The sequence below is a fragment of the Xyrauchen texanus genome, chromosome 47 (assembly GCF_025860055.1).
Source record: "Xyrauchen texanus isolate HMW12.3.18 chromosome 47, RBS_HiC_50CHRs, whole genome shotgun sequence".
NCBI lineage: Eukaryota > Metazoa > Chordata > Actinopteri > Cypriniformes > Catostomidae > Xyrauchen > Xyrauchen texanus.
Genome location: NC_068322.1, coordinates 22,939,763 through 22,960,210, shown reverse-complemented (window position 1 = coordinate 22,960,210; position 20,448 = coordinate 22,939,763). Strand labels below are relative to the sequence as shown.

At 37.6% G+C, this 20,448-nt stretch overlaps 1 protein-coding gene across 1 annotated transcript in view; it reads left to right on the top strand.

Annotated features, from left to right (window-relative positions):
* Window positions 1-392: 392 nt before the first annotated feature.
* LOC127638880 (mucin-2-like) overlaps window positions 393-20,448 on the top strand; it is a gene marked incomplete at its 5' end in the record, with an annotated part of 34,177 nt that continues 14,121 nt past the window's right edge. Inside the window, 28 exons of the mRNA XM_052120603.1 lie at window positions 393-429; window positions 597-822; window positions 2,466-2,595; window positions 2,796-2,859; window positions 3,026-3,108; window positions 3,585-3,777; window positions 3,864-3,980; window positions 5,058-5,178; window positions 5,500-5,635; window positions 5,748-5,825; window positions 5,913-5,982; window positions 6,071-6,202; window positions 6,447-6,590; window positions 6,944-7,014; window positions 7,131-7,263; window positions 7,875-8,118; window positions 8,631-8,671; window positions 9,767-9,855; window positions 9,941-10,095; window positions 10,908-11,046; window positions 11,164-11,268; window positions 11,563-11,763; window positions 12,476-12,718; window positions 13,489-13,645; window positions 13,770-13,880; window positions 14,221-14,362; window positions 14,476-16,676; window positions 16,900-17,043. Coding sequence (XP_051976563.1) covers window positions 393-429; window positions 597-822; window positions 2,466-2,595; window positions 2,796-2,859; window positions 3,026-3,108; window positions 3,585-3,777; window positions 3,864-3,980; window positions 5,058-5,178; window positions 5,500-5,635; window positions 5,748-5,825; window positions 5,913-5,982; window positions 6,071-6,202; window positions 6,447-6,590; window positions 6,944-7,014; window positions 7,131-7,263; window positions 7,875-8,118; window positions 8,631-8,671; window positions 9,767-9,855; window positions 9,941-10,095; window positions 10,908-11,046; window positions 11,164-11,268; window positions 11,563-11,763; window positions 12,476-12,718; window positions 13,489-13,645; window positions 13,770-13,880; window positions 14,221-14,362; window positions 14,476-16,676; window positions 16,900-17,043 — 5,707 coding nt within the window. The remainder of the gene's footprint in view (window positions 430-596; window positions 823-2,465; window positions 2,596-2,795; window positions 2,860-3,025; window positions 3,109-3,584; window positions 3,778-3,863; window positions 3,981-5,057; window positions 5,179-5,499; window positions 5,636-5,747; window positions 5,826-5,912; window positions 5,983-6,070; window positions 6,203-6,446; window positions 6,591-6,943; window positions 7,015-7,130; window positions 7,264-7,874; window positions 8,119-8,630; window positions 8,672-9,766; window positions 9,856-9,940; window positions 10,096-10,907; window positions 11,047-11,163; window positions 11,269-11,562; window positions 11,764-12,475; window positions 12,719-13,488; window positions 13,646-13,769; window positions 13,881-14,220; window positions 14,363-14,475; window positions 16,677-16,899; window positions 17,044-20,448) is intronic.

Below are 20,448 nucleotides of genomic sequence, written 5' to 3'. Positions count from 1 at the left end.
GAAATTGTCTTGTTTTCAGAAAATAAATCCTGAATCACATTTATTTTCCTTACAGCATAGACAAATTGTTTTTTATTGTTCTAAGCAGAAATCTAAAAAACAAAAAAAAATAATAATAATAATTTTGCTTAAATATTACCAATGGAGTAAGAAAAAATAAACTTATCTTATTATCATAGCATCTCATTAAGATGTATTCTCTATAAACATGAGTTATTATCTTACACAACTTTGCATCTCAAGTTATTTTAACTTGTTTTAAAGAATATACAGAGAAAAATATACAGAGTAGAAAATTATTTTTGAAATAGATTTTGAAAAGAGTTATTTTGCAGGTGTACAGTATGTTAGTGCAAAAGTTTGAATGAATTTGAAATTGTTTCTCACTTTTATTTGCAGGCTTTATCCACTCTGTGTTTACCGCTCAAAGTAAGAAAGTCTTGTATTTGATCTACTTTCCAATTAAATACAGTATTTGTATATTGTTGAGCAATGAGATTTTGTCTTGTTGGTTGTTGTTGTTGCTGTTGTTGTTTGGTCTTGTGACGAACCATTGACCAAAACTCTACAATAGTCTGTCACTTTGTTTTGTTCAGATGTTTGTAAGACGTATGGCAGTGGCATCTTTGAGACGTTCAACAACACTGCGTTCCATCTGAAGTCCACTTGTCCTGTAACGCTCACACACTTCACACATGCGGGAGTGGACTGTCACATCATCATTCAGCGTGCACCGAATGGCCTAATGGATAGAGTGGAGATCATTGTGAATAAAGTCATCACCTTCATTCACAACAACACACTGACTGTGGAAGGCAATAGGTATGAGTTTCCGTGCTGAGCACTTCTGTTGTTTCTTCTACATCTACTGAGCTCATGATATTGTCTGTCCCCTAAACCTAACCCAAACGGGAACCTTTCTACAGCTTAATTATTTCATCAAGACTGACTACAAGTTTTAATATCCTTGTGAATACCTTTGGTACCCAAATTTTGACAAAACCTGACCCACACGCATACAATCAGTCAAATGTGTTTCCATTGACAAAAAAAAGTAGTGTCATAAAGAATACATTTCTAATCATAAGTATCACTGAAGTAAGGCAGGGAGGGAATATATTTTTCTAAAATAGTTTTGCGTTCACTCACAAAACGTTTGTGTTTCTGTGCATAGTTCACATTCACATTCACATTCATACGTTTTGCAATCCTCACAATTATTTTGGGTTCCCTCGCAATAACTTTATCTACAGTATGCCTTCTGGAAATTAACTATGTTATTACTATAGTAAAAAAATTGGTTTTTAATGATCATAGTTTTATTTTTCTTGGATTATTATCATGTGTGAAGGTATTCAAAGGAAAGGAGGAGGCGAGAACCGGCTTGACGATGTAAATCATATTTTAATAGTAAACTTAAAAGACACAAACACACACACATGACGGACATGTCCGTAAACGATCTCTCTCTCCCGCACGATCCCCTGCAGTCAGCCTCCCTCGTTCTCTTAGGCTGCGGAGCCCCCGGCCTGACGTACATCCCCCCCCCCCCCCCTTTCCCTGGGGGAGGGCGTGCTTTAAGCCTAGTCTGCCGGCAGGTCATCCCCATCTACCTGGATGAGGGAGGGGACAAGGTGAGGGAAACAGAAATAATTAAAATGGGGGGTACTTCCTGTAACAGTGTAGTACCCCCCAAAAAACTGTAAAATTTAAAAGAGAGGGAAAAGGCCAACGCAGAGCGACAGTGAGAGAGAGAGAGGAGAGAGAGAGAAATTAACCTCTTACTCGCCAGTTCTCCGATACGCCGCAGCTTGTTCCTCAGCCACTCCTCCACCCTCTATCGGACGACAGCCGATAGAGGGTGGATCCGAGGCAGTCCTCCAGCCCCTGGCGGACGGAACACCCCGCCGCATTCTCGGGGAACAGAAGGGGTTTAGCGACCTTGGTGTGAGCACATGTTAAGTTTGTACATTTGTACAGAGATGATTTCACCTCGAAAGAACTAAATTGTGCCAAAAAATTACCAAAAAAATGACTAAAATAGCAATTGCGAGTGGGGTGGCCAATGGGGTGGCTAGGCTTCGGTCCACCCCTGGCCACCCCCTAGATTCGCCACTGTACTCAACTTATAGTGAGGGAATACAAAAATGTTTGAAGGAACGCTTCTTATGCATTCTAAGGAGGAAATGTTAGCTATACTTTTCCAGGTTTCACTTAGCAAATCTCTCCATGACCTGCCCTGTGGGCACGTTTGACAAAAAAATCATTGTTTCACAATTGGGATTTTACCAGACTATATATATATAAAAAAAACTGTGTTAGCAAACCACCTATTTCCTGCAAGAAACCTTTCTCAGTAAAGACATTTAAGAAAATATTAACTAAACTTCAAGTGTGGCTTAAGAAATATTTCTGATAAAGCTGTTATGATTAACTGATTGGAAAAATCTTTTTTTTTTTTACAGAATTTCACTTCCTTACGACCACACCTATCAACATGTGTTTCATTATGGAATCTATACCAAGCTCAGAAGCAAATTATTGCCATTGTCTGTCACCTGGTACAGTGTTTCTGATGGTGTCAGTTTGCTCCGGGTGAGTTGCCATTGAACAAACGGAACAATCCTAAAGAGACCTTTAGAAAGCACTTTTGTGTCACCATACACCAGATGTCGCCTGTGTTACACTTTTGATTTGTTGATTTAACCAACTTTAGTATGTGGTTGTTAGTTTATTGCCAAAGCCAACATTGGCTGCACTATAATTTTTATGTAATCCTTGCATGCCTCTCATAGGTGCAACTGGATCAGGATTTAGTGGAAGGTATGAGTGGACTTTGTGGGCACCAAAATAGCTCAGGTTAGTATTAAAGGTATAGTTTACTCAAAAAGTAAATGATGTAATCGATGACAGAATTCAACAAACAAACCATTGTGATATTTTAACATTGAGCTTTATGACATACTTATCTGGCATAGTTGTGTCATTTTGTTCAAAAGTGTTGTTATTCATCTTTTGTTTTTAGAAACCATGCAGCAGTTGATATTCGACAACGTTCCCGCTGATGGGCATTGTCTGACTCAAGACTCTGTAGAAGATTCAAACAAAGTCAGTTTTCGCACACCTGAACAAATATAATTTTCTCTGGAGTAACATTTCATCCTGCATATATAAAGCATTAAATACTGACATCCATAACTCATCATGATGCATTTTAATGCTGCGTTCATATCGTGTTGGGATTACTGTAATTTCGAGATGGCAACTGAGATTCTACTCTCATTTTTACCCTTTACAGCCTGTTAGGGTTTTGCACAAATGACCGGTGGATTGTATATTATTCGTTACTTTCCATAGGCATATGCCTTATAACCAGTTTTGTACTCAAGTAAATAATTGTGAGCACATTTAAACATAAAAATAATTAGAAACCTTTTCATGGGTACCTGAAATGGGTAACTGCATTAAAACTGCTCAACACCACGATTCAAATAAAGACATATTTATGAACAGACATTCAACTGTTGTATATGTATCTGCTAATGTTTGAGGATGTCTGCGGATGTTTTTTTTGTTTTTTTTAGATTTGCAGCAATGTCATGTCCCATGCCAAAGAATGTCTCGGTAGTAAACATACAAAGTACAAGAAATTGTGTTATAAAAACATGCATGGCATCAGGCATCAAGAAGCAAACTGCTCCTTTTTTAAAGAGCTCTCAATGAGATGCGGCAGCTCCAGTCCACTGTGGACAGTGTGGCGTTCAACAAGCAGCTGCTGTAAGTGCCATTATTTCAAATTAATAATGAAAAACGTTATTATTGTTTTTTAACCAATAAACAACGTTATTATTTGTTGTTTGCAGCCGAACCTAAATGTCCTGGAGACCTGCAATACACAGAGTTGGGACATGCATTCCCCCCGACCTGCACCAACCCACAGCCTATCCCAGAAATAACCAGCACCTGCCTGCCTGCTCAGGGTTGGTCATTCATTAAACTGAAAACAAAGATTTAAAGGGAAATGTGTTTTTCCAGATGTTTTGATTGTCTGTTTGTTTGTTTTGCTTTGTTTTGTTTTTGTTTAGCCTTGATTGGTTTTGCCTTGTTTGTGTTTTTGTTTCATTTTATTTTATTTTGCCTTGATTTGTTTGTGTTTTGTTTGTTTTGTGTTTAGTATTTTGTGTTTTTGTTTTTCTTTGTTTTGTGTTTGGTTTTGCCTTTTTTGTTTTGTATTTTGTTTTGTTTCATGTTTTGCCTTTTTTGTTTTGTATTTTGTTTTGTTTCATGTTTTGCCTTTTTTGTTTTGCTTTGTTTTGTGTTTGGATTTGGCTTTATTTGTTTAGCTTTATTTTGTGTTTGTTTTTGTGCATTTTTATTTGCCTTGCCTTTTGTTTTGTGTTTTTGTTTTGCCTTGTTTTGTTAATACTTTTGATTAGGGATTGATCCCTTAACCTAAGTATTACATTTTGGCGTGTAGCTTGTCCATAATCATTCGTGTCAGACATAATTAATAATCAGATTTTGAGATTTGTTGAGGAGAAGTGTGATATTTATTTTCTAAAGGATTAGACTTTTCGTTTGTTGGACAGTAAAATGTGAAAAAAAAAAAAAGGTATTTAAAGAAGCTTCCCAAGACATACCTAAAGATCACAATATCATAGAGACTTGGGGGTGAGCTCTTTTCACTTGCGCTAATAAACAAACAACCAGTACACCCTACCCTTGAGAAAATTATAAAAATCATAAGTTTTATTTTTACATAAAGTCTTTCACATTTTCATGAAAAAAAAAAATATTTAATGTTGGCTCTAAAAATTAACAAGATTTGAAATGACTCTTTGAAAAATGTGATTTGCTTTGAACTAGAAGCGTAACTATGGAATTAGTAGTAGTACAATATTATTCATGATACTTCAACATTTAAACACTTATTTAGAGTTTTTTGTCTTTCTCAAAAGCAAAGAGCATTATGCTATGCAGGTATTTTATGCTATGTAGTATCTCTTATGGCATTGTGAATATCATTTAATTTCTAATATTATCTTTAATATTCTCAGGGAAGGTCCTGAATGATCATATTGATGGTTACCGTTCCATACATGTGGAGGACTGTCCATGTGTGCATGCAAGGATAACATATTTACCAGGGCAGGAACGCAGAACAAAGTGCCAGACCTGGTGAGAACCAAAATCTTTGTCAGCCCTAATTGTTCTAGTTCTAGAATTGTTCTAATTGTTCTAGTTCTAGAATTGTTCTAATTGTTCTAGTTCTAGTTAGATAACTTTATCATTTTAAATGACTAGTGAAGGTGTATTTATTCTAAATATCTAATTGCAAATTTATAAATGAATGCCCTGCCTCACTGCCCCGGTTTGAAGACAAAAATTATTGGTTAGAAAAATGATTTTGGTTTTAGACTGTAATTGAGTTTTACATAAAAATAAAAATAAAAAGATTTGAAAAGTGCTTGAGAACTTTTTGTTGTCTTTTCTCTCTAGTACTTGCATCAGAGGCAAGTGGTCATGCTCTGCAAACACATGTCCACCCAAGTGTATTATAGAGGGCCAGTTCATCACTACATTTGATGGCAAGCAGTATTCTCTACCTGAAAGATGCACCTATGTGGCTTCAAGGGTAAATTTAATGGATTTGATGCAATGATTTTATTTCAAATGTGACATAATGCGCTTTTTATTTACAGTATATATATATATGAAAATATCTAATATTCTGTCATGTCACACAGGGGCTTAGCTGGACATTGAACATTCAGTTTTCCAGGCAAGCTGTTGCAATCGAAAAGGCATATCTTAATATAAACCAGGTTAATCGTTGCTATTATTCACTTGTGGTATATTTGTGCACCCCTTGAATGTTTTCTATAGCATTACTAATACCATCTTTATTCCAGGAAAGATATACCTTCTCTGCAAACAGTGTACAGCTGAACAATATAGATATCAGTGATCTGTCACAGACTGGTAGGTTCTTGATAAACTAATATTCATAATAGTGTTACAATGTTTTTTTTTTTTTACCTTTATACGTATTATTGGTATTTTGTTACAGAGTCCACCACAGTCTTTTGGCAGTCTTCGATGTTCATTCAAGTTCAGACTTCATTTGGACTTAAAATGCAAGTTCAGGTTTCTCCAGAAATTCAAATTTATTTGACTTTGCCACCAGACCAAACAACCAAAGGTACAAACAAACACAATATGAGTGAATATCATGAAAACATGCAAAATAAAAAATGATGCCTATTTTTAGGACTTTTTCCCCCCGATAAAATATGATTTAGACATGTTGTTAAAATCTTAAAAGGCTTCTTGCGATTCACCTCCATACATACCCAACACAAGCAATCTTAAAGACACTTACACAATCTAAATGTGTAAGAGGTTCATTTTGAAAGTTGTTATTAATGCAATTGTCTTAATTATAGGACTTTGCGGAACCTTTAATAATGATACCAGTGATGACTTCACCACCTTCAGTGGTATCGTAGAGAGTTCAGTTCAGCTTTTTGCCCAGTCCTGGTCAATGGACAGCTGTTCCACAACACCAACATGCATCAGCACTGACAATGGTAACTATCATGTAGCCGAACAGTTTTGCCATGGGTTACTATTCACTTGTATTTGCATAAATGTGATTCTTCCAATGATACATTAATTTAAAGGTATATTGTCCAAAACTGAAAATGTGGTCATCATTTACCCTTATTTCATTCCAAACCCATTTTACTCTTTTTCTTCTGTGGAACACAAAATAATATGTAGTAAAAAGTCTATGCTGGTAAACTTCTCACAAAACGTATCATTTTGTGTTCATTATGTAGACAGAAAGTCATATATGTTTGAAAAGATATCACACTTTTGTAGGACCATTCCTTTAAGAGGTCCGATTTTTGTCTAATGACGATAACAACTGTGTTTGTAGAGATATTTGCTGAGGACAACTGTGACAAACTGAGAGATCAGAATGGAGTGTTTGCTGTGTGTCACGACTTCGTACCTGTTTCGCCGTTTGTCGAGGCATGGATATACACATTTGTCTACACACATTTGATGCTTTTGAAATTCATATGTTGTGTTCTGATTATTAACCCATGTTTGATTCTTCTCAGGCTTGTGTACAAAGAACATGTCGGTGCTCGACTGCATTAAATGAGTGCTTGTGCATCTCTTTTGGCAACTACGCCAAAGCGTGTTTAGCTCAGGGGATCACTATTGATGACTGGAGAAGGACGACAAACTGCCGTAAGTGACAGAAGTTGTGCTGTTGACAAACATTTATACATTGTTCAAATTATACAGTGATATTTGGTCCACTTAGATGCTTTTATAGATTTCTGTAGGTAATTTTCGGGCGACAATGTAAATATTAATAACCAGCCTGAGAGACCAGCTAAGGAAACGATGGTAGCTACATGCTAGTTGGTTTCATTCTCATTCTAGAGAGCATTTGATTGGACACAAATCTGTGTAAGATGAGTCATCAATTATTTTGGTCCACTTTCTCGAATAAGAAAGACTTGTGTATATGGGCTTAATGTTAAAAGAGCTAACATTTAAGAGTACAATAGCATAAAGATGTATTCAAAGCAAATAGAAATGTACTAAAAGCCACAAAACCCACACTTAGATTACATAGGATCTTAAGACTTAAGGTTTTTGCTAAATGTAAATCAGTAATAGTGTGGGAGCGACAGCACTTGGTAGTTGCTGTCCATTGTGCGCTCACTAAATAACTTGTAACTGAAACGAAACATAGTTTAAAACGATTGTTTTAATGTTTTTGGTAATACTTCTAAGACCGCCCAAACATTTCAGGACACAAACATCTAACACGCTATCATTTTGATTTTCAGTTCCTTCATGCCAAGGAAACCTGCAGTTTGGCTACACTAATTTGGCGTGCAACCACACCTGCCGTTCCATCTCGGGCCCTGATCCCACCTGTGAGGTGGTGGATGACCCCGTGGAGGGGTGTAGCTGTATATCAGGCACTTACCTGAACAACCAAGACATCTGTAGCCCTCATGCACTTTGCAGCTGTCACCACCCAGGTGGTGTCGTACCTCCAGGTCCAGTGGTCATCGGTAGACGCCAATGGTAAGGATCATAAATGTGAGAGAAAGTGTTCAGTTGTGTACAGCTGAGCCTATGTTCCATGAATGTCCTTCATGAGCATCATTCATAAAGGGTTTCTCAGCTGGTATGGTGCTAGTATGGTGCTAGTAATATCAAGGTTATGGGTTTCCCTTGAATGCATTGTAAGTACTGTATATATACTTTGCAGCTGTCACCACCCAGGTGACAGCTGTCGTACCTCCAGGTCCAGTGGTCATCGGTAGACGCCAATGGTAAGGATCATAAATGTGAGAGAAAGTGTTCAGTTGTGTACAGCTGAGCCTATGTTCCATGAATGTCCTTCATGAGCATCATTCATAAAGGGTTTCTCAGCTGGTATGGTGCTAGTATGGTGCTAGTAATATCAAGGTTATGGGTTTCCCTTGAATGCATTGTAAGTACTGTATATATACTGAATGTAGAAATAAGAGCCTTAAGTTAATGTGAATACTGTCAATAAGCAATGCATAAATATACATTTCCTTTTCTTCCAGCATGTGTGAAAATGGACAACTTCGATGTGTCGATGTTTGTGGTAAATTAAATCACATACTATGAAACAATTCAAGCTTGTACTGTGCAGTATCACCTTCATGTTTTACGAGTCCCAGTCAGCAGGGGGCAGTAAGCATAAATCCAGCTGTACTGGCAACAAACCACACTTACTAACAGCAGACAGCACAAGATGAGGACGTGTTCACAGCTGGATGGAGCACAACTCTGATTCCAGGGGTCTCAAAACCCCAAAAGCGTCCGTCTGACACGTGTACATTGACGCATTCTTAGAAAAGCCCTTATAAAAAGTCTACCTCAGACAGATTGACAAATTCAACTACAAACATAAGGTCATATGTTTAATGAAATGAAAATAAACAAGAAAGGCCAAGTCTTCAAAAGCCACTTTTTATATTGAGTCAAGCTTTACTCATGTGCCACAATAATGCAATGCATTTTAATGATCTGATTTATTATATTCATTATAAACTATATTTATAGTTATTTAAATCAAATGATTTATAATTATTTAATCATTATGTAGAGAATAATATTTATGTGGGGGGCCTTTCTCGACAAATATTGATACCTGTGATTAATTACAATTATTTGATTAATTATTCGGTTTATCATGTAATTTACTCAGTACTGCCGCTCTTATGCTACGCAGTCTGCGTAGTGCACCAACTCCCTAGGGGGGCACCAGAAAGTCCACCGGCTGCCCTTACTCACACGTTATAGATTATTCAAGAACCTGAAAGCAGTTGCAGAAAACAGACGATCCCTTCACGCTCATATAACTTGAACACATACCCCCCCATCCCCCCACCCCCCTGTCCACCTGGAACTCTGCGTAGGGCATCAATTTGGCCAGCGGCGGGCCCTGAATTTACTTGATTATGCATCAAAATTTTTATCGATTGACAGCCCTAAATATAATATATTAAATATCCATCTATACTAGCACTCAGAACCATCCTGCAAGCTAAGGAATTGCTCCATGCAAATTACGTTCAGTACTCATTTTTGGGCTTGTGTTATCATCTGATCAAGTAGTAATTTTACAATTTGATATTTGCCAATTCCAAGATTCAATATCCAACATTTACAGTGCATTCTACTCTGCTTCTTTTAGATTGTCCAGTGGGAAAGATTTGTATGGATTGCTCACAAATACCTGTAAACACAGCTTATAGGACATGCGACAGCTTGACCAAGCCACTCGTAAGCATTTTTCTAATATGTGGAAATAAGCATTATAGGACCTTGCCAAGAGTCTTTGAGTGAAAATGCTGCTATTTATCCACAGAGGGAAGACAACAACTGTATCAGTGGCTGTTATTGTCCAGAAGGCCTTTTTGAGGATCATAATGGTGGTTGTGTGACTCACGATAACTGCACTTGTCAATTCAGTGGGACGGTGTATTTAACTGGACAGAGTGTGGAGACAAACTGTCAAATATGGTAAGAGTCCTGTCCTCTAGAATCCTCACTTTAGCTCACATATTTTCAGAGTTGGGTGTAATCTGATTACAAAGTAATTAGTTACTGTAATATAGTTACTTTTTAGTCAAAACAGTTTAATGCATTCTTTTAAATTCTTGTAATTCTTGTAACTGAAATTCTCAGACATTAATTGGTACATTCATTGGGTTTTTTAATTTGTTGAGCAGAAGAACGCTTGTCTGTGAAAATTGTCTTAAAAGCAAATGAATTAATAATGTGATTAATTTTTTCAGTTAAGTAATCAGTTAAGAAATCTGATTCAAATATAGAGATGTAATTAGTAATCTGCAATGAATTACTTTTTTGAGTAACTTATCCAATACTGCATATTTAAAGTTGTAATTCACTCTGCCCTCATGGTGTTCCAGATCTGTGTGATTTTCTTGCTTCTGTTGAACCCAAAAGGAGATATTTTGCTTTGTATGAGTAAAGGCCCAAATGTAATCTTCCTCTACGTCGTAGCTCTGTGCACATTCAAACTTGGCAACTGAAGATGCAACGCACCTGATTTGATATCAAGGATGTCCCTTCTGCTTGTGTGATATTGCATAAATGGTCACAAGCGTATATACTGTAAAATTTGAGCGTTAAGATTTTTGGATTATAAAGAGACAATTTTATCCCTTGAGATATCCTGACCAATTAAATTGACAGGAAGGCTAAAGTCATTTCAGTGTTTTCACATCTGTTCAAAGGCTATCACACCTATATAGAAGACCATGCAATCACGACTGTCTGATTTAATGTCCGTCTGATTTCGTGTCTCACAGCACATGTAGAGGCGGTGAGTGGTCTTGTATCGATGAAGCATGTTCTGGAGCCTGTGAGGTGTTTGGAAATGGGCAGTACCGCACTTTTGATTCCAAATGGTACCGATTTGATGGGCACTGCCAGTACACCCTAGTGAAGGTGAGTGGTTGCTACATGAGAAATCATCTTAAAAACTTAACAGAATGATCCTTCAGTTGCAAACAATAAGCCATACTTAATTTTTTTATCAACCTCTACCTTTTCTCTTTGTATAAGGATGCAGCTTCTGGTGGACATGGCCAATTTGCAATCAAAACTGAGAGTGTTCCTTGCTGTGACGAGACTTTGACATGTTCTCGCGCCATATCAGTGGAGCTACTGGTACCTGATCACCTCTTTATAATTGCTGTTTTTGGATGTTGTAAAAAGATGGACTTTAAAAAAATTATGCTGCCTTTAGTTTATTTTCACCTCTTGTTTTGCTCAAAATCATTGATGAATATGGTCATTTTGACCCCATTCTCGAATAGTGATCCATGTATTTAATGTTTTGAGTTTCATCATCATTCTTATGAAAAAAAGTTTTAACAATGTCAAAATGTTCAGCCAGGGAAGTTTCAGAAATGTGGTTGATTTGTTATGGAATAACCCAAATGGCTGCTCAATGTTTAATAGGATGAGGTGATTCTGATCTTAAGCGATATGAAGGTGAGTGAGAGACCTCTGGCAGGGATTACCAAGGTGTTACAGGCAGAGCCTCTGTACTTCATCAACACTGTGGGCCTCTACATCATCATCTCAGTACCAGGACTGGGCTTCACTGTAATCTGGGACAAACACACAAGAGTCACCATCCAGCTGGATTCTCAATGGAGAGTAAGGAGTAACATATCATTTCTTGCTTTCATTTACAATCTTAAGTGTGATGGTATACTTGGCATGTCAAAAATTTTCAGTAAATATTTTGGAATCGTGTAGAAGTCTGACTAAAGGAGCAAATATACTGTTCTTCTAGCTAAATTGAAAAAAGGTGTGTGACGTAATTTCAAAAATATATCTGGCCAAAAAAAAAGTGTCTTTGAATTAGTTGTTGTGGTAGAAATGCTCTTTAAAATGCTTAAAGTTAGGTTTAGGGTTAGAATTCTTATTAAGACATAATTTCCCTCAGATATTTGGGGTAGGATGGTTAAGATCAGGGTCAGGGTGTGGGTTATGGTTGGGCTGGGTTAGGGCTATCATTTTGGAGAGGAATCTTGTTACAAGACCAAAACAAGTTTTTGATTCAGAAACATATGTGGTGGTGGCATAGTGGGCTAAAGCACATATCTGTTAATCAGAAGGTCGCTGGTTCGAACCCCACAGCCACCACCATTGTGTCCTTGAGCAAGGCACTTAACTCCAGGTTGTTCCGGGGGGATTGTCCCTGTAATAGGTACACTGTAAGTCGCTTTGGATAAAAGCGTCTGCCAAATGCATAAATGTAAATGTAAACATATCCAATTTGGGTAAATCTCATTATGCTTTACAGTATATGATAATGTGAGTGGAAATAACATGCTGATATTTTCTCTCAACTGTTGGACCTCAGGGTAGAGTGTTGGGTCTTTGTGGGAACTTTGATGGAAAGGTGACAAACGACCTTCTGACTAGCAGCTCCTCAGAAGTTTTCAGTGTGCGGGACTTTGGGAACAGTTGGAAGACAGCAGCTCCGCCATGCTCGGATGTGACGGAAGAAATATTTCCCTGTGAACGCCACTCCTACTGTGCAGCCTGGGCCCAGCGACGCTGCATGATCCTGAGATCGGACACCTTCCAAGATTGCCACCTGAAGGTACCTTCCAGTTCTTCCGTTTAACAAACTTAATGGTGCACTGTAGCTTCTGACGTTTGGTTGCTTGCAGTTGTTCTTGGTTCATTGACTTCCACACAATGCAGTTTCTATATCAACCATTTCTAACCTCTGTGCTCTAGTTCACTGGACTGTTTCCAGGTTTTGAAGTTTAAGGTTTGTTGATGTATGACACATGCTCGTAACTGATTTTTTGAGTGAGAAAATATATAAGTATTTGCATTAATCACAGGGCTGGAGCCAGAAGGATATAACTGAGGGGATGTTTTAATTAAATGGGAGGGCACAACTAGTTAAAAAATGACTTTGGAATAACATTGGTATTGTTTAAATAAGAGGAAGCCCCAGAAAGGAACTGAATGAAACATTGGCATGGTGACCAGAGTGATAAATAATTAACTTACTGTTTAGAAGATTTGCAGCCTTTTTGATTAGTTGAACATCTTTAGTTTCTAATTCCTCATGTAATAAATAGTTGTGTTGTAAGTTACCAGGCTGCTGCAATAAGCATGCAACAAGAAGGACTACTTACTGGGATTTGCCAAAGATTGCAAGGAATTTATTATTTTCATGGCTTGGAATCTTTGAAAGATTAGTTTTTTAAGCATTTAAAAGCAAATACACTTTACTATATCTTGCAAACAAGTGAAAGCATTTTGGAAAATCCTTGTGCCGTTTGCATTTTTATGGAGCAATTGTGTTAATGACAAGCTTCTTTAAGCAACATACTGTGTAATTTTTATGATTCATAGGTGGATCCAGAGCCTTATTACCAGGCCTGTGTTTTGGAGTCTTGTTCTTGTGAGTTTGAGGGAAAGTTTCTCGGCTTCTGTACTGCTGTCGCAGCTTATGCAGAGGCTTGCAATGCAAAGGATACCTGCATCAACTGGAGAACCCCAGATTTGTGTCGTATGTATTGTATTCTATTGTAATGTTTGTATTGTATACTGGAAAATCTTCTCAAAATGAGCCATTCCTGGTACAGGCATACTTGAGCCATTGCTGCATTAATAGTGTTTGTTCATGTCCACAGCGGTATATTGTGACTATTACAATGAAAAGGGCCAGTGCAGCTGGCATTACGATCCCTGTGGCCAGGTTAAGACCTGCGGCACTAATAACCTCTTTACAGCAAAGCTTGAAGGTAATCAACCTCTCTTTTGTTCCCTTTTCTTGATCTCTGTGTCACAATGGTTATTAGATTCCTTAAATTAGTTTTTTTAAGACTTAGGCCCTGTCTCAAATAGCACACTTGATGTGAACTTGTGATCTTGTGGCCTTCAGTCTACAAAACTCCAGGATGCCCCATTTTAAATTTTTGTGGCCGCTCTGCGACATCAACCTACCCTTTAGCTAAAACCGAAATGGACTTCACAGCAGACTATTACCCAACAAACAGAGGGCTGAGGGTGCATTTGGTACAGGGCCTTTGATATTTAATTTGAGTATTGTGGTGTTAAGCAGTACATTAACTTTTTGTTCAGGCTGTTATCCAAGATGCCCTGCAGAGGTACCATACTATGATGAGAACACAGCTAAATGCTCCACCTTGGACAACTGCACTTGTCACTTCATGAACAGAATATTGACACCTCTTGATGAATTTTGTACTCCACATCGGTGCTGGTAAGTCATTGTATGGACTTTATGTAATGCTGAAAAAAACATTCTAAATAACATGTGTAAATAATTTAAATATACACAAACCATTGATTATAATTTATGTTATTTTCCCTTAGTAAATGCCTTAATGGAAACATTGTCTGTATTTCATCAACTACAACTACATCTACCTCCACATTTACAACTATAACGGAGCCTACAAACACAACCCAACCAACTACAATGAAACCCACATCTACAGCACAAACAACAACTTCTGGAAGTACAACAAAAACAACTTCAGTGGAGCCTACTACCCCAACACCACCAACTACACTGAAACCCACAACCACAACAGAACCACCAACTTCCCAGAGCACAACACACACAGATACAACTACAGCAGAACCCACAACAAAAACAACTACAATGGAGCCTACAACCACAACCCAACTAACCACATTGGAACCCACAACCACAACAGAACCACCAACTTCCCAGAGCACAACACACACAGATAAAACTACAGCAGAACCCACAACAAAAACAACTACAATGGAGCCTAAAACCACAACCCAACTAACCACATTGGAACCCACAACCACAACAGAACCACCAACTTCCCAGAGCACAACACACACAGATAAAACTACAGCAGAACCCACAACAAAAACAACTACAATGGAGCCTAAAACCACAACCCAACTAACCACATTGGAACCCACAACCACAACAGAACCACCAACTTCCCCGAGCACAACACACATGGATACAACAACAACAAAATCCACAACTACAACACATCTGCCAACTTCTGAGAGCACAACACACACAGATACAACTACAGCAGAACCCACAACAAAAACAACTACAATGGAGCCTACAACCACAACCCAACTAACCACATTGGAACCCACAACCACAACTGAACCACCAACTTCCCCGAGCACAACACAATCAGATGCATCTACAATGGAAAGCACAACCACAACACAATCACCAACTTCTGGGAGCACAACACACATGGATACAACAACAACAAAATCCACAACTACAACACATCTGCCAACTTCCGAGAGCACAACACACACAGATACAACTACAGCAGAACCCACAACAAAAACAACTACAATGGAGCCTACAACCACAACCCAACTAACCACATTGGAACCCACAACCACAACAGAACCACCAACTTCCCCGAGCACAACACAATCAGATGCATCTACAATGGAAAGCACAACCACAACACAATCACCAACTTCTGGGAGCACAAGACAATCATACACAACTACAAAAGAACCCTCAACCACAACACAATCATCAACTTCTGGGAGCACAACACACACAGATACAAAAACAACAACAAAATCCACAACTACAACAACTACAATGGAGCCTACAACCACAACCCAACTAACTACATTGGAACCCACAGCCACAACAGAACCACCAACTTCCCCGAGCACAACACAATCAGATGCATCTACAATGGAAAGCACAACCACAACACAATCACCAACTTCTGGGAGCACAACACACACGGATACAACAATGACAAAATCCACAATTACAACACATCTGCTAACTTCCGAGAGCACAACACACACTGATACAACTACAGCAGAACCCACAACAAAAACAACTACAATGGAGCCTACATCCACAACCCAACTAACCACATTGGAACCCACAACCACAACAGAACCACCAACTTCCCTGAGCACAACACAATCAGATGCATCTACAATGGAAAGCACAACCACAACACAATCACCAACTTCCCAGAGCACAACACAATCAGATGCATCTACAAAAGAACCCTCAACCACAGCACAATCATCAACTTCTGGGAGCACCACATACACAGATACAACAACAACAACAAAATCCACAACTACAACACATCTGTCAACTTTCGAGAGCACAACACACACAGATACAACTACAGCAGAACCCACAACAAAAACAACTACAATGGAGCCTACAACCACAACACAACCAACTACACTGGAACCCACAACCATAACAGAACCACCAACTTCCCAGAGCACAACACAGTCATATACAACTATAACAGAACGCGCAACCACAACAAAAAAAACTACAATGGAACCTACAACCACAACACAACCAACTACACTGGAACCCACAACCACACCACAATCACCAACTTCCCAGAGCACAACACAATCATATACAACTACAACGAAACGCACAACCACAACACAATCACCCACTTCTGGGAGCACAACACAATCAGATACAACTACAATGGAACGCACAACCACAACACTGCCAAAAACTAACATACCTACAACCACAGTATCCACAACAGGTATGTAACATATTACAGGTATTAACCTAAATATGTTGTGTACTGATTTCCAAATAACATTGAAATAGAATTTAAACTATTTAATATATTTAAAAATCTTAAGATTAGAGCTTCTCTACATAAGATTTTATTATTATTATTATTATTATTATAATTATTATTATTATTTATTTTTTTCTCATAAAAAAGGAATGTCAAAAACTTGTTGTTTTTTCCCCAATAGGATTCATTATAATAACTGGCCCAACTATCTCCAGTGCTACTACAGGACACCAAATTGTGAACACTACGACTGTAAATCACACAACAATGAGCCCTTCAGTGACATCAGTGGTCAGTTCCACAAATTCTGAACACACAACTCCAGGTACCAGTACTATTCAGTATTACTAACAGTGTTGGGCTTTCACACTAACAGAATTTCTGCTGCATAACAGAGCTACGGCTCTCTATATAAAATAACATGGTTTATTGTCTACTACATTGAGTATTTCCTTTTATTAGCTCGATTGTTTTATATCAAATTAGGCGTGAGCTATTGGTAGTGATAAAATCCACTTTACATGAGAAAGGGGATCACATTTACATGCACATGGGAGTTAATCTATAACATGTTATTAATTGATTTATTTTCATCACCAATGCCACAACAAAACCAATACCCCAAACCAATACGACCCCCTTCAGTGACATCTGTGATGATTTCCACAATGCCTCCCACTGAACACACAACTCTAGTACTACTTAGTCAAAAATACACTTCTAAAATAATAATAGTACTAAACAAACACCACCATAGAAATCTACTACTAAATTCACATTTGAACCAAGTTCCAAGTTCTAAGTTCCAAGTGAACTACGTTCAGATAATAATGGTGTTAATTTCATATCATAATTATCATAATTATGAGTCTCCGACATGTAAAAAGCGTTCCAGTATTCGCAGAACTTACAATTATAAGTAGGGATGGAACGATAAAATTGTTTTATACCTGAACTATCAGGATCGTCCAATATCAATCCCGATCTGATACCAGTGTTGTTGTTTTTATTAACATCTATAATTCACTGTGTGGAACTGACTGGAAGTATTCTTTGTGTAAATAAACAAAAACCTCTAACAATACATTATTTCTTTTAAAATAGGAAAACAAAAAACGATTACGTAAGAGCATGCGCAAAACTTTATTGTTAACTAGTCTGAAGGATGCAGCAGCAAACTAACAAGTGAAAGTCTTCAGTAAAAAAGAAGTCAGTTCTCTTTACACATTTTAACTTGTATTTGGACTTGTAAATAGTTTCAGATTTATCTCTCTGTTATTTATTTATTTAATTTTAGTTTTATTAGTATATCAATCCACTTTTCAATCACACAGTCATTTTTGGAACCCAATTTGTTTTTATAGTAATTTCTAATAATAATAATAATAATATTAATAGAAATATTAATAAGAAATTATTATTATTATTAATAATTTTACTTTACATTGGTAATACATTTCAGTTGTAGTTTTTTAAGGTTTTTATTTTGAAAGTCTGGTGCTGAGCGCTCCAGGAAGTCTGTGCTTGAGTGTTTGTTTGTAGATTAATTCACAGAAGTGTAATACGCTTCTCATTCAACATCTGAAAAAATGCTTGTACCGGTGCCATTCTCAATGCATGTTATAGGTGGACTGAACTATTGATCATCTAATTGATATCTGAGATATCATCACAAACTTCTGCGTGTGTTTATGTGTGTGTCCTGGCAGAGTGGCACTCGTTCAGTAAAGCGTGGTGCCAGAGACTACTTAGCTGTCCATGCTGACTGTATATTTAATATTAAACACAGCCTTTTGCAATTCACAAAGTTTTTGGATGACTGTAAGAGCCTGAATAAAATGCTCTAGTTATATGGTCTTTAATGGTGATTTGAAGGTTATTTACAGTATACAGTCATTCTTTGAGCTTTACGGTAATGTCAATGACCAACACAGATATCGGATTTGGATCGGGCTCATTGGACCGATACCTGATTTGGGTAAAAACATCAGTTTCGGATTGGTGCCATCCGATCAGTGTAAACTCACAAGTGAAAAATTTGACTTTACCATTGTGACACCTTAATACAATCAATATAGCAGTGGCCTATCTAGTTAAAGGTAGTACATATTTCTGTTTCATATGCCATTTTATTAGGACTGCCCCCAACCAAAAGATTTTCCTAGTTGACTAGTAGTCGTTAGATTAAGCCATTAGTCGACTAGTCACTCATTTATGATATTAATTTAATTACTTAAATATATATATATTTTGGGTGGCATCAGAAAATGGTTTGAGTTCCAGGTCTGAGAAAGAATGTTATAAGTAACATTGCTAACACTGTTCTACATTACAGAGAAATACTAAACCATAATAATAAGTCTTTAAAATAAAAATTTACAAGCGCACACACAAAGCGAGCCACAGTGACACTGGCAAAAGAGGTAATGATTCTGAATGTGTCGGAAAAGCCAGCAAGGAGACTGAATATTTTGTTCATTTATAGAGAGAAATGCACATTAAGTTAAACATGCTGTACAAATAATTACTCAAGGTAGTAGTAACAAATAATTACTCAGTCCAAGTACATGAACAGCATTGTGTAAAATCTCTGAATTGTCATCTTGTAATTACAGTAATTCTGACAGGATGTGAATGCAGACTTAAGCCTGTTTCACACAGCATGCATGAGCAGCACATACAGTTGAAGTCAGACGTTTACATACACCTTAGCCAAATACGTTTAACTCAGTTTTTCACAATTCCTGACATTTAATCGTAGAGAAAATTGGGTCATTGTTCAGTTAAGATCACTACTTTATTTTAAGAAAGTGAAATGTCAAAATAATAGTAGAGATTTATTTGAGGTTTTATTTTCTTTCATCACATTCCCAGAGGGTCAGAAGTTTACATACACTTTGTTAGTATTTGGTACATTGCCTTAAATTGTTTAACTTGAGTCAAATGTTTTAGGTAGTCTTCCACGAGCTTCTCACAATAAGTTGTTGGAATTTTGGCCCATTCCTCCAGACAGAACTGGTGTAACTCAGTCAGGTTTGTCGGCCTCCTTACTCGCACACACTTTTTCAGTTCTGCCCAGAGGTCAGATTGAGGTCAGGGCTTTGTGATGGTCACTCCAATACCTTGACTTTGTTGTCCTTAAGCCATTTTGCCACAACTTTGGAGGTATGCTTGGGGTCATTGTCCATTTGGAAGACCCATTTACGACCAAGTTTTAACTTTCAATATTTCCACATAATTGTCCTTCCTATTACTATTTAGTGAAGTGCACCGGCCCCTCCTGCAGCAAAGCACCCCCACAAAATGATGCTGCCACCCCCATGCTTCATGGTTTGGATGGTGTTCTTCGGCTTGCAAGCCACACCCTTTTTCCTCCAAACATAACAATGGTCATTATGGCCAAACAGTTCAATTTTTGTTTCATTAGACCACAGGATATTTCTCTAAAAAGTATCTAAATTATCTCTAAATAATATATTTGTCCTCATGTACACTTGCAAATTGTAGTCTGGCTTTTCTATGGCGGTTTTGAAGCAGTGGCAATGGCAGCTCTTCCTTGCTGAGCAGCCTTTCAGATTATGTCTATATAGGACTCATTTTACTGTGGATATAGATACTTGTCTACCTGTATCCTCCAGCATCTTCACAAGGTCCTTTGCTGTTGTTCTGGGATTGATTTTCACTTTTCCCACAAAACTACTTTCATCTCTAGGAGACAGAATGTGTCTCC